The sequence below is a fragment of the Vipera ursinii genome (genome assembly GCF_947247035.1).
Source record: "Vipera ursinii genome assembly, chromosome: 2".
Taxonomy (NCBI): domain Eukaryota; kingdom Metazoa; phylum Chordata; class Lepidosauria; order Squamata; family Viperidae; genus Vipera; species Vipera ursinii.
This window is the reverse complement of record NC_139513.1, coordinates 225351181-225364950: the sequence shown is the minus strand read 5'-3', so window position 1 is coordinate 225364950 and position 13770 is coordinate 225351181. Positions and strand designations below refer to the sequence as shown.

The following is a 13770-nucleotide window of genomic DNA, read 5'->3' as shown; positions in this document are numbered from 1 at the left end:
GGCCTGCTGCTGGCATACCTACCACCTAATCGTGCAGCGGCAGCCCTGCCCGAGCTACTCAATGTCCTCTCAGGGTTGGTGGTTGAATTCCCAAAACTCATGGTCTTGGGCGACTTTAACCTACCGTCCCTGGGAGGATCGTCTGATCTGGCTCGGGAGTTCATGGCTTCCATGGCGGCCATGGACCTGTCGCAAATAATTTCTGGACCGACTCATGAGAGAGGCCACACCCCAGACTTGGTGTTCTTGTCTGGACGGTGGCGCGATGATATCGGTGGGGGTGCCACGACTGTTACGCCCCTGTCATGGACCGATCATCACCTCCTGCGGCTAGACTTCCCCTTTGCCACCCCCCGCCGTGGGTGCGCGGTGCCAACCAGATGGTACCGCCCTAGGCGCCTAATGGACCCTGATAGGTTCCAGGCAGCGCTTGGGGACGCACATGCACTCCCTGCTCACAGCTCGGTGGATGCCTTAGTGGAAGCCTGGGAAAAGGCAGCCACGGAGGCTCTGGACCGAGTTGTACCCTTGCGGCCTCTGACCCGGCGCAGATCCCAGCGAGCCCCATGGTTCACCGCGGAGCTCCGGGAGATGAAGCGTCGGAGACGGGGCCTAGAGAGCCGTTGGAGATCCAGTCGATCCGAATCCGACCGATTGCGATTAAGAATCCTCACCAGGTCTTATCTCGCTGCGATAAGGGTGGCAAAATCCAACTACTTTTCCACCCTCATCGCGTCCGCAGATAATCGCCCGGCTGCCTTGTTCAGGGTGACTCGCTCCCTACTGAACCAAGAGGTGAGGGAGGAACCCTTGCAGGGTCGAGCTGAGGAATTCGGTCAATATCTGCTGGATAAAATTGCTCGGATTCGAACCGGCCTGGACTCCAACTGGGCTGAGCTGGAAGAACAAGACATGGTCAGTCTTGTCGACGTCATCTGGGAGGAATTTGATCCTGTGACTCCTAAGGAAGTGGACAGGATTATGAGGAGGTTGAGCTCCTCCACATGCTTACTGGACCCGTGCCCTTCCTGGCTGGCTTATGCAGCTCGAGAGGGGACACGAGGCTGGTTCCTGGCGGTCATCTCTGCTTCTCTGAGTGAGGGTCACTTCCCCACCGCCTTGAAGGAGGCGGTGGTGAGACCTCTCCTCAAGAAGCCCACCTTGGACCCATCCTCATTGAATAACTTTCGTCCAGTCTCCAATCTTCGCTTCCTTGCGAAGGTTGTTGAGAGCGTGGTGGCGCACCAACTTCCTCAGATCCTGGATGAAGCGGTTTATCTAGACCCGTACCAGTCGGGCTTCAGGCCGGGCTACAGCACGGAGACGGCATTGGTCGCTCTGATAAATGATCTCTGGAGAGCCCGGGACAGGGGCCATTCCTCTGTCCTAGTCTTATTAGACCTCTCGGTGGCTTTCGATACCATCGACCATGGTATCTTGCTGCGACGCCTCAGGGGACTGGGAGTGGGAGGCACGGTTCTGCGTTGGTTCTCCTCCTTTCTCCAGGGTCGCTCGCAGTCGGTGCTGGCAGGGGGACAGAGGTCGACCCCGAGGCCTCTCGCTTGCGGAGTCCCTCAGGGGTCGGTCCTCTCGCCTCTCCTGTTCAACATCTACATGAAACCGCTGGGCGAGATCATTCGCAGGTTTGGAGTAGGGTACCATCAGTATGCTGATGACACCCAGCTTTTCATCTCAACTCCAAACAACATCAGTGATGCCCTCGACGTGATGTCCCGCTGCCTGAAAGCGGTCCGGGAATGGATGGGGAGGAACAGGCTTCAACTGAACCCGGACAAGACTGAATGGCTGTACGTACCGGCATGCCAGGATACTCAGAACATCCCATCCCTTAACATTGGGGACAAGTTACTACCCCCTGTTGATAGGGCCCGCAACCTGGGTGTCCTCCTAGACTCGCAGCTCTCCCTGGAAGATCACATAGGAGCTGTGACCAAGGGGGCCTTCTCCCGGGTTCGACTAGTTCGCCAACTACGGCCTTATCTGGACCTGGATGCCTTACGTACAGTCACCCATGCCCTTGTGACCTCTCGCCTAGACTACTGTAACACTCTCTACATGGGGCTGCCCTTGAGATCCACTCGGAAGCTTCAACTGGTGCAAAGTGCAGCGGCACGGACACTCTTGGGAGCCTCCCGATACTCCCATATCACACCTCTCCTCCGTGCGCTGCACTGGCTTCCAGTTGCCTTCCGTGTGAAGTTCAAGGTGCTAACAATGACATACAAAGCCCTACATGGCATGGGTCCGGACTACCTACGGGAGCACCTTCTGCCAATGTCAGCACCCCACCGTCCTGTGCGCTCCCACAGAGAGGGCCTCCTCAGGGTGCCACCGCTCAAGGAATGTCGGCTGGTGGCCCCCAGGGGGAGGGCATTCTCAGTGGGTGTGCCAGCCCTCTGGAACAGCTTGCCAACCGAAATCCGGATGGCCCCCGACCTCCGCACCTTCCGGCGCGACTTAAAAACTTACCTGTTCCAGCAGTCCGGCCTGGCCTGATAGCTCTAATTGGGGTCCCAGTTTGTTTTTACTATTGTTTTTTCACTATTGTTCAACCTGTATACCTACCTTATTCTGTACACCGCCCCGAGTCCCTCGGGAGAAGGGCGGTTTATAGAAACAAACAAATAAATAAATAAATAGAATTTATACATAAATACAATTCTGCCTTGGTGATTTTTTTCTCCTTGTCCTTTCTCACAGGTTTGGCACTATTTTTTATTGCATTCAGGATCAGAAAAAGCCACCCCCCACAGCTACTGTCAGTAAGGTTGGCAGTACCCTTAATGTTTTCCAATAGGAAAGAGGCATAACTTCAGAAGTGAGTTTGTGGTGATTAATTTTCTTCTTCAGAAAGCAAGAGGAAAGGCATTGATTTGAGGCTTGTGCCCCAGAAGGTTCTGCCTGTAGTGGTTAGCAAACTGCTGCCTATAACTGGATAGTAGCAATCTTCTATCTATCCAAACCTATTTTGTTGTGTTCAAAGAATCATAAAGCACAAACGAGAAGAGTGACCATTCTAGTACTCTATGCAAGGTGTAAAGCAATGTAATTATTTTGAATCATTCAAAATGATATGAAATTTTACAAACCTTTTTATATGTTTTCTCCTCATTTTGTTTTTCAGAAGGGGGATCTCCATTTTCAGCTATAGTTTGCATCTGAAAAGATTTAAAAACACAAAAGCATTTTATTTCTAGTGTTCTAACTCACCTTTCCCAGAAAGGCAACAGTCAAATTAAATAAAACATAAAATATAACACATCAATGTACAAACAACAACTACTTTAAAATCAATATCTGGTGGTAGTGCAGCTAAGCTATGCCAGACAGTGAGTGGGTTTTACAGATTGACACTTATGGACTTTGTTATTATTTCCCCATTCTCTGGATAATTTGTGGAGTCTTTAATTTCTAAGCCACATTTTATCTCTGGATAATCACAGAATATTCTAAATGCTATTCAAAGGCACAGCAATAACAACAACCCTGGAAAGAGTTATTCTGATGCCTGAAAGATAGTAACTAAGAGAACAAGAAAGATGCCTGTAATAAAGACTTTAATTGCTGGGAGATTCATGTTGTAAAAGGTAATCCTTCAAACGTATTAGTCCCAGTCTTTTTAAGGTTTTAAACACTAAAATCAATCCTCAATCAGACTGGAAACAAATCAATAACAATGTACTTCTCTGAATACCAGGTTGATAATATGCTCAGGACAGCCAGTGCTAGTAAATAATGTGGTTCTTCTAATGGTGAATCAAACCAATACTTGTCCTAAAAGCAATGCATTCCTAATCTGATCAATACTGAAGCATGAGTAATAGCAGTCAAGCCATGTCTCTCCAACAAAGGAGTTCAACAACAGAGCAACCAAAGCCACGTGGAATATAAGAGCTACCTTTAGCTCCTTATAGGAAAAAAATGTTTATAAGAATCTTACCCAAGACAAAGCAAAAATTTGGACTGAGAGATTTTTCATTAATAGTTCTATCTTACCTTAATAATCAGTGATGGCCATCATTTTTTATGATCACCATACTTACCCTAATAGCCCCCTGGATTGCATGGATGAATTATAATCCTAACCTAATATGTCTACAATAGCTGGAGGCCTGTTCAGGTCTGTTGGCTTCGGAGTTTACAAAAGTATATATACCCTTGTATACTTTATCTGTTTCTATCTAATGTAGGACAACTATAGAATCATAGGCTATTTAGGCAAATTAGTCCATCAACTTTGTGCAGGAATCCAAATCAAAACGTCCCAGAAAGATGGGTGTCTAGCCTCTACTAGACATCTCAGGAGTTTAAACACATAAATTATAAACAACATTCCCAGTGATCCTTAAAATATCTCTGAATCATTCCCATTCTGTACCTGTAGAGGGATTCCCTGCTGAACAGCGTTGGCAAAAAAATCATGAGCACATCAGAGAATAATATATAACCAGCAATAGATATTTAATGTAATTCTTATTTATGCGTAGAACATGCACAAATAGTGAAAAGAGCCAGATGACAGAGCAAAGGCAAAAAAAAATAGTAAACCCACCAAGATAAATAACAATTAGAAAGTTTTACAATTTTAGTGGCAAGCAAAGAGCCAAGAGGTCATAAAGACATGAGTAAGTATGGGATTCTGAACTGTGTCCCAACCAGCCATGTCTCAATCGTCATTAGACAAAGTGAAAAGCCTATCTAGGATATCTTGGTGAATAGATAAACGTGTAGAGAATATGATTGTATTTTCTTTATCCTGGACTCAAAATGTTCAGCTCTTAAAAAAAAAGCATTCACCAAAATGCTGGAGTGGGTCTGCAAGCTGATATAGTTACTACATAACGGGCATAATGTCCTCTCATAGATAACATCTTAATTTAAGAAGGATCATTAAACAGCTCATCTGGCTTTACAAGCTGATTGCAAAGCAACATTCAGAAGATGGAGGTTCATAGTTCATGCTATAAATATTCCTTTACTAAACCGTTCTTTGAAATTAAAATGTGCTAGTTAACAGATTGATGCCTACATTAAACAGGTTATTAGTCAAAATGCATGTCCTTCTTATTTAGGTTGTTCTACTCTTTCAGTCACTCAAAGATCTATATTAAACTCTATGATCATAAAACATTTAGAAACTGCCCAGACTCTGCATATGTTAGCAACCACTCGTTTAATTGACTCTTCGAAATTACAATAGAGATGAATGCCAAAGACTTATGACAGGTCCTTGAAGTTGTGGCCATTGCAGTGTCTCCACAGTCATGATTACAATTCGGACACTTGGTAATTGGCTTGCATGTACAACAGTTGGACAGCCTATGATCATATGACTGCCATTTGAGACCTTCCCTTCCAACTTCCCACAAGCAAAATTAATGGGGAAGCCAGCAGGGAAAGTCACAAGCCACTCCCACGTCACTCTTGCTGCTTTTTCTCCTTTAGAGCCCAAGTGGTAGGATGAGTGTGGGTCCCAGGCAGGCAAGTGCCTGCCCAGTTGTAGTCAGATGATGCCTCAGGGCTCTCTCCCCGGCCTGCACATATTTCTGTAGCCCATCCCCCAACGGACACTACGTTGTAATACAAATTCTGGTTCTAATTATCATATTTAATCAAAGACTACCTGTAGTATATTTTTCCATTCTTACTGTAAGCCTATTTACAGCAGCAAGTATTAGTAGCATACTGTTATCAATAATATTAGAATTTCATGTACCTTCCTTAGCTATGTTACAAACAGTCTGCAGTTGAGAGAGGGAGTCAGCCCTTTCATTGATGCAGTCAATTTTTCCAGGACACACTGTTAAAAAAAAAGTACTTTTATTAACCAGGGTTATTTAAAAAATACTTTTAACACAGAATAACAAATAAACAAAAGCATGGCCCTACACACACATATATATAAAATATAATCATTTATGTGTTATTACATTCATACATTATTTATGATCATTCTAATTACATGGGGTGCTCGATTTACAACCTACCCGAAAAAGGAGACTGTACCCTTCCCCTTTCTTATCTGAAGTTCTGACAGCCAGTCCCTCCCCCATTGTTACATGACCCCACTTCAGGCACTCGGCAACATGGCCACATTTATGGCCGTTTTGTGGTGTCCTGCAGGCACATGGCTGCATCTTAAGAGTTTTGCTGAAAACCGACACAGGATCGTATTTATGATTGTGGCATTTGCTTAACGACCACAGCATTCGCACTTATGACTGCCACATTAGTTTAATGACCCCCGTGAAAAAGTCACACATGACCGACCGGTTTTATAACCATCACGACATACGACCATAATGGGTAGGTTCTATCATAGTTGTATCTCAATGACTACTCCATTTCACATTTATGAAAAGAAATAGATGCATGTTACATTGCAGACCATTACTAAAATATATTGAAGAATTTATTTCAGTAGACTTTTGTGAGGCTGCCTGAAAAATACATGAAAAGGAACTATAAAGCCAGTTACCTCATTCATATAGAAGGCTCACTGTACCCACATACAAAATATTATTACAACAGCAAAACCACATAAGTTTTGAAAGAGAACCGATAGGATCATAATTAGTTTTAAAATCTTAGTTTACCTATCAAGCTTCTGAGACTTTGCTTCCAATAGAAAAATGGGCTGCATGCAAACGTATATGTGAAAACCTGCCTCTAGTTTCTGAATAAACCCACCCCTCAATAAAAAGGAGGGGATGAAGACAATAGAAAATCTAATGACTGAGAACTGCATCTCAACCTCGTGAAAAGCAACTTTTGTAAAACTATGCTAATTACAGGGCTGCTTTAAAATAAATCCTTTTTCAATATTTTTCCCCTATACATATAAATATAATGACATTTTAAAAGGTTATCCCACATAATTTATTTTATTTTATTTTATTATATTTATATACCGCCCTATCCCTGAGGACTCAGGGCGGTTTACAGGGAATTAAAAATCAAAACATACAAAAGTTAAAAACCAGTTAAAAATATTAAATTCACCCTGTACATTTAAAAACCCCAGTTAAAATTTTCTCCTCAGCCTGGGCCCGAGAGCTCGAAGAGCCAGGTCTTCAGGCCCCGGCGGAATGATCGGAGGTTGGGGGCAGTCCTCAGCTCCACCGGCAGCTGGTTCCAGAGGGCAGGCGCTCCCACTGAGAAGGCCCTATCCCTGGGTGTCACCCGCCGGCAATCTCTCACCGGCGGAACCCTGAGCAGACCCTCCCTGTGGGAGCGCAATGGGCGAAGGGCGTTTGATGCCGGCAGCAGGTGTTCCCTCAAATATCCCGGACCCAGGCCATGTAGGGCTTTATAGGTGATAACCAGCACCTTGAATTTCACCCGGAGGGCAACCGGAAGCCAATGCAGCTCGCGGAGTAGAGGTGTTACATGGGAGTATCGGGAAACCCCCATTACAACTCGCGCGGCCGCATTCTGCACCAGTTGAAGCCTCCGAGTGGTCTTCAAGGGCAGCCCCATGTAGAGAGCGTTACAGTAGTCCAAACGGGAGGTCACAAGCGCATGAGTGACTGTGCGTAGGGCGTCTCGGTCCAGATAGGGACGCAACTGGCAACCTTGTACCTGGACATTCTTGGTTATGGTAACATTTAATTTATGTAATCCTGGAATGCAATGCTGATAATTTATATTTAATTAATACTACAAACAACTTTGTGGTATCTTTAACCAATTAAGACATAATTTTTATACATTATAATATACTAGTTAGTCTTTATGGTGCCATAAGATCCTTTTTATTTTTCACTGTAATAGATTAGAAATATATAACGAGCAATTAACTACTGAAACTACACTTCAAGAAAATAAAGCTATTTTTACATGCAAAGCTAGCAAATAGTATGTTATGACCAAGCATTATATAAGATTGTTTAAAATTCTTTTTATATAACCATTTGCATTGGATACTAAATAAATCCTTAGCAAAAAAAGTTTTTCCCCCCTAATACCAAATGTCAGTTTTTACACTGCCTTTATATTAGGAAATATTAGCATTAGTAAATTCCTAATATTTAGGAAATGCCTTATTTCTAAACCGCAATAGATGGGCACCTAGCGTAGAAGATTTCTTTCCATGCTGGATCTTAATAAATTCTATATACTATTATCATTTAAGGGTCTTTATATCCTCATCAAAGAATCATATTGTTTACACAACAAGCAGATTCTCTCATCTATCCTTGCACTCTGTCCACATAGAGGTGGATTTATATGCAGTTTTCCCCCCTTGGCCGTCAAAGCATATTTCTACGCATACCAACTTGAAAGGAAATCTTTTCAGAAAAATTAATTCAATGTTATTCTGAAATAACTAAACCAAATCAAGTACAATATAGCCTTGAACTTGGTATGTAACAGAGGCTTGCTTATTCCCAATTTATTTGGAGAAAAATCTTTTTTTTTAACATGGGAATTCATATTGCCCAAGTAAAAATGGCATTGATTTCTTTAGCAGAACAACTACACTTGCGAATTAAACTGAATTAAATAAATCTGGGGTCTTCAACCTTTTGGTCAAATAACACATGTGTGTGTTCGCGTCTGTATGTGTGTATGCGTATTGGAGAAAAACAGCTTATGGCTTGAAAGAAAAATGATGCAGTCTGCCATAAAAACAATGCTTCCTAATTTAACACTTGTGTATTCATGTTTGCCCTTCCCATTATCATCTGAAGAATCACAGACCAAATAAGATCTACATATTAAATTTCGTGTGTTTGCTTGTTATCTTCAGTTGGGCAAAAATGGGCAAAAATGGAAGGTATAGGGCAGGGGTAGGCAACCTTGGCTCTTTTACGACTCGTGGACTTCAACTCCCAGAATTCCTGAGCCAGCATGGCTCAGCTTGGAAACCTCTCCCTTTCCCCTCACCATGGCTGGCTCAGGAATTCTGGGAGTTGAAGTCCACCAGTCATAAAAGCGCCAAGTTCGAAGACCTCTGAGTTACTGGGTCTTTTTCTCGGTTAAGAGTTATCTGGAGAATTCTGGGAGTTGAAGTCCACCAGTCATAAAAGAGCGAAGGTTGCCTACCCCTGGTATAGGGCAACAATTATTGAACCAAGATAACTCAAATGGGATAATTTGCAGAATGCCAGGATCCATAACTCCTATGGAAACAAAATTTGGGAAAGTTGTGGCCACTTCACTTCAGTAGCACATCTTCCAAGTACACTTTTCAAAAACCCACAGGTTATGTGGCACAACCTGTGGCCTCTGCACCCAATCAAGAGTGAGGAATGATTGGCTGCTCTGGAACAGAGGCTAGAATAGGAAATTATATACAGCAATGGATGGTGAGGAAAGAGTGAGGAAGCGGCTTGAATGCCTGCTTCCAAGGAAAGGCTGGCTGAGATTACCAACAGTCAATGGATGAGCTCTTTTACTTCCTGGAGAGAGGGGACCCTCAGGGACATGCTGGGATGGGGAGTGGTGGTGCAATTTTGTTGCGGTCTATGATTTCCTTTGTTCCCGTTCCTTTCTGCAAAGTAAGGAGGACAGCTAAGAAGGAGAAGTGATTTCTGGTGCTCCCTACCAGCTTCCCACAAGCAACATCAATGGGGAAGCCAGCAGGAAATTGGAAATTTCCATTGCTTTTTTGCCCATCCATGGTCATTTTATTTCTCTGTTTAGATGTGATGATGACCCAATGAGTCACAACTTATTTAATAGAAGTTTCCTCTAGGAAGTATTCTCCTCCATAAGAAGGGATAATATTTGGCCAACCCTGCCTGAGGATTTCAAAACTAGGTGGAATTGGGCTTGATCAAAACCTGAATATAAGCAATGAGAAACACCATAGTGCTGCCTGAACTAGGTACTAGAGGGAGGAAAAAGCAATGTATGTGCATGCTACTGCCAAGAAAACAGCATGGTTGTGTCCATGATATCATCAGAAATCAAGCTCCACTTAAAAAATATTTTACTTCTGGGTGCGTCTAAGGAAAGGAGCCTAAAAGTTTCATTATCATTTAAGACAGATGAAATACCCTGGTTCTCAAATCAACAGAGGTTTGTATTTGTTAAGTGTACATTTTGTCTAAATATGAACCCTTAATTTCCCCTTCAGCACAGCGGGTCATTTTCCTTTTCATCTGCAAAATAGGTTTTTTTTTTTTTTGTGGAATGCATGTCCACCAATTCTTGTCACTTCTTTGCAGTACCTCTTTGATTATAGCAAAAGGACATTCCTGGAGTGCCATAGTTTTTGAGCTGCCCAGCATGATGCCAACCAGTCTTTTCATAAACTTCAGAATAAATAAATGAGAGAAATATATTATGGGGGCAATGCCAAGAGGCCTGAGGACTCCGAGGAGGGGTGAACTGGTGGGGTAGTTCACTTATTGTTAACATTCCTCCGCCTATTAGTTTCTGCCTGTCTTAGTTTTGTTTTTATCATTTTTAATAATGGTTACATAATGGTTTTGAACAATGACTGCTTTATATTTCTACTGTTTTGTTGGATTGTCACTCAGAATCACTTTCTATGAGAAGGCGGCCATATAAATTTGATAAATAAATAAATAAGTACTAAAACCTAGAGGAATATGGCAAGCTACTTAAGGAAGATCTATTTGAGACATTATTCAGACAAGCATTTACTAAAAAGCAAGGAGCTATGGAAAAAGACTGTTTTGTTAGAAGTTCTGGATAAATCCTGTGCATTTTACAAATTGCAGGAATGAACCAGATTGCTCAGACACATACCCATTTAATAACATGTCAACTGAAATCCTATTAAATGCCATGCAACAAACAGAATAAAGCAATTCTTGGTTAAACACATGGAATTATTAAGAGTATTAAAAGCTTTTGTATTTAAAGAATCCATATGAATAATCAAACTCGTGTTTCAGCAGAAAGGAATGATACCTAAATATAGAAAGAATATTCTTGTTTCTTCATTTATTCATGACCAAGACTTTTTTTTCCCAGAGGAAGTCTTTATATAATTATGTGCAGTAGGAATAATTGGTGAGCTCAGCCAGTAAAAAATATTTAATGTGCAAATCTACATTTCTGAAGCAAACTATTTACAAATAAGAACTTACTTCTTCTTTAACAGCAGCAATTCACTTCAACTTTCTTAATATTATATGGCTTATTTAATAGCACTGGGTATCAGAATAAAAATACAATTTAAAGAATTATAAAAAAATAAATCATTATCATGCCCAAAGCACGGAACACTAAAGCACTGTATTGCAATATTTTTTGCCAGGAAGTGACCTACTGGTTGTAATTTCTATGATGGACAAAGATATTAAAAATGTAAGAGATATTTATACTTTATATACTGAAACCGAATGTTTCTCCAAGACTACAGGGCCAACAAAACATGATAGAAAAAGTTATAACCGTGGCAACATCAACTTTGACATTACCAACTGCCTGATGATCATAAGCATGGAATGTTGCAGTACATGATTAAAGTTAGATTTTAGTTTCCATGTATAGGAAGAAAAGACTAAATAACAATGGCTTATTCAAAGGAGAACCAATTACTATCAACTGCAAATGTCTTTTTTCCCCCACTGGATATTCATTCTAATGCTGTAGATATGATTCTGTTGTTTCCTGGGTTGGAATTGAACATGTAGTCAGCAATGTCCTCTATAAATATTCTTTCCACTCCATTGTTTTGCATAATATCATACCATGAATGCCAACTACGGATAAAATATACCATACTAGGAATGCCACCATCTCTTATCCTGAATATTATTATGTACTTAGGTGAACCTACTCCAATTTGTCTACACCCACTAGCATCCACTTTAGTGCACTTCATTTCTGCTAGGAGAGTTTCAAGTTTTCTTTGGCATATATTTTTTATATTCCAAGTTCCAATTGCATTTCTCCTTATAAAATGAGGAGCTCATTTTTCTATATTGTCACCTAGAACAGGGGTCCCCAATCCCTGGACCGATAACAGGCCGCAGCATGCCAGCAACCGGTCTGCACAAACAAGCAAAGCGCCCTCAGCTGGATGCTGGCAGCACACAAAACCACGCCCCCTCTGGTCTGCGGAAAAACCTCTCTCCACAGAACCGGTCCCTGCTGCCCAAAAGGTTGGGGAGCTCTGACCTAGAATACTAGACTTCTTTGTAGTTTTGCCTGGCTACATTATCAGCTCCAGCTCTACTCATAAATGTTCAATTTTCCTCCTCCGGAACCAGTGAAGTGCTTTTTGATTTTTGGTAGTCTCATTAACTGACATTCAAACTGGTCTAAATGTTTTATCCATCTCCATGCAATTTGCTTGGCAACAATACAGAAGTGGTTTGTCATTGCCTTTTTTCTACTTTTGAGTTTCTAGGTAGATTTCTTCCCACGTGTTGCAAAACCCCTTCTGCCCTTACTTCCATCATGTGTTGTTCTCTGCTTAACTAGTCACTACCAGCAGCTTCTGGTCCTTCCAGCTTCCAGCGATTCTCAGGGTTATTGCACCTACAGAAATATCCCTCAATATCAAAAGGGCTCAATTAAAGAAATAGATGACAGGCTATGGCTATTTCCTAAACAGAACATAGAAAAATATCTGTGCTCACAGAAAAAGTGGAGGAGCAAACTCCCATACTCCTTGTAATGAAAATATTGTTTATGAAAGTCTACACAGCCCTTGAAATATGCCTGATTATTTTTTTTGCTTAAATCAATTTACACCTTCTCAGCCTTGCAGCTTTAACTCAAAGAAAGCCCAATTAAAGCCATTTCAATCTTGCAGCCTTAATTCGGAAAAGCAAAACTTACCTGTCGTTTTGAATACAAACTCGACAATTCTCACAAAACATTCATTAGGTATTAATTTCCCTAGAGACGATTCTTATTTTCTATTGGTTAAATGAAAGGACTTTATCTCTGAGTAAAATATGTGTCATACATACGTACATCTGACATGCATACCTTTTTGAGAAAAACACTGACTCTCCCAATATATTTACAAAAAAGTATGTGTGAGGAGGGAAGGATATTATAGGCTGAATGTCTTTATGAATAAAGCTGTGTAAGACTATGACATATATAAACACTGAATACAGATAGTATCCTTTCCTTATTGTATGCATTTTGTACATGAAATTAAACAGGCAAAATATACAATGGTATAGTCATGAGCTAAGGAATGACTCATATGTTTTCCATAAATCTAAATAAACAAGAAAACACAGAATGAATTAAAACTGCTCTTGTGCTGAGAACAAGTCATGCTTTTAGGCCTTTAGGGCAAAATATACAGCCCCAATAGGTAAAATAGATAATGTATCTGTATGTAGCTTTTAAGTGCTGGTTCTTCCAGATGGAGAACTAGTAAGCATTTCCAAACCTTACCCTTATTTTGCAAATGGAGTTCCCATTAACTATCTTCCACTCAGAGAGCCTTTTAGATATAATTTGATTCAGCAGTCAATGGAATTTCCCCCAAATCGTTGTACGTCCTTCTCTTGCTATCTCATCCAGCACTTGTGACATCCACTTTTGTGACCACGTTTGTAAAACACTGCTTTTTTTCCTAATAAATTTCATTATCTCTCCTTTTATTTTTCTTATCAATTTCACAATCAGTTTAGAAAAGGGCACAATTCATTAAAATTGTATAATTTACAGGGGAATTATAAGATTGCCACCAGATCTTTTGTATTTGATTCAGAAGGAAATGCTGAGTTCTACAAAGTCTCTTCCTCTTTTGTAAATTCAGGATATGGAAAGGAACTAACTTTGCAGCACATTAAGTTG

General features: G+C 41.3%; 1 protein-coding gene across 5 annotated transcripts in view; it reads right to left on the bottom strand.

Annotated features, from left to right (window-relative positions):
• The window catches only part of PIP5K1B (phosphatidylinositol-4-phosphate 5-kinase type 1 beta), a 93320-nt gene that overhangs the window by 63521 nt on the left and 16029 nt on the right, over nucleotides 1–13770 (bottom strand). For all 5 annotated transcript variants that reach the window (XM_083352555.1, XM_083352553.1, XM_083352556.1 and 2 more), the window contains exons 2-3: nucleotides 5738–5821; nucleotides 3111–3179 (exon numbers count right to left, since the gene is read on the bottom strand). In XM_083352555.1, coding sequence (XP_083208681.1) covers nucleotides 3111–3179 — 69 coding nt within the window. In that variant the 5' untranslated portion in view covers nucleotides 5738–5821. The remainder of the gene's footprint in view (nucleotides 1–3110; nucleotides 3180–5737; nucleotides 5822–13770) is intronic.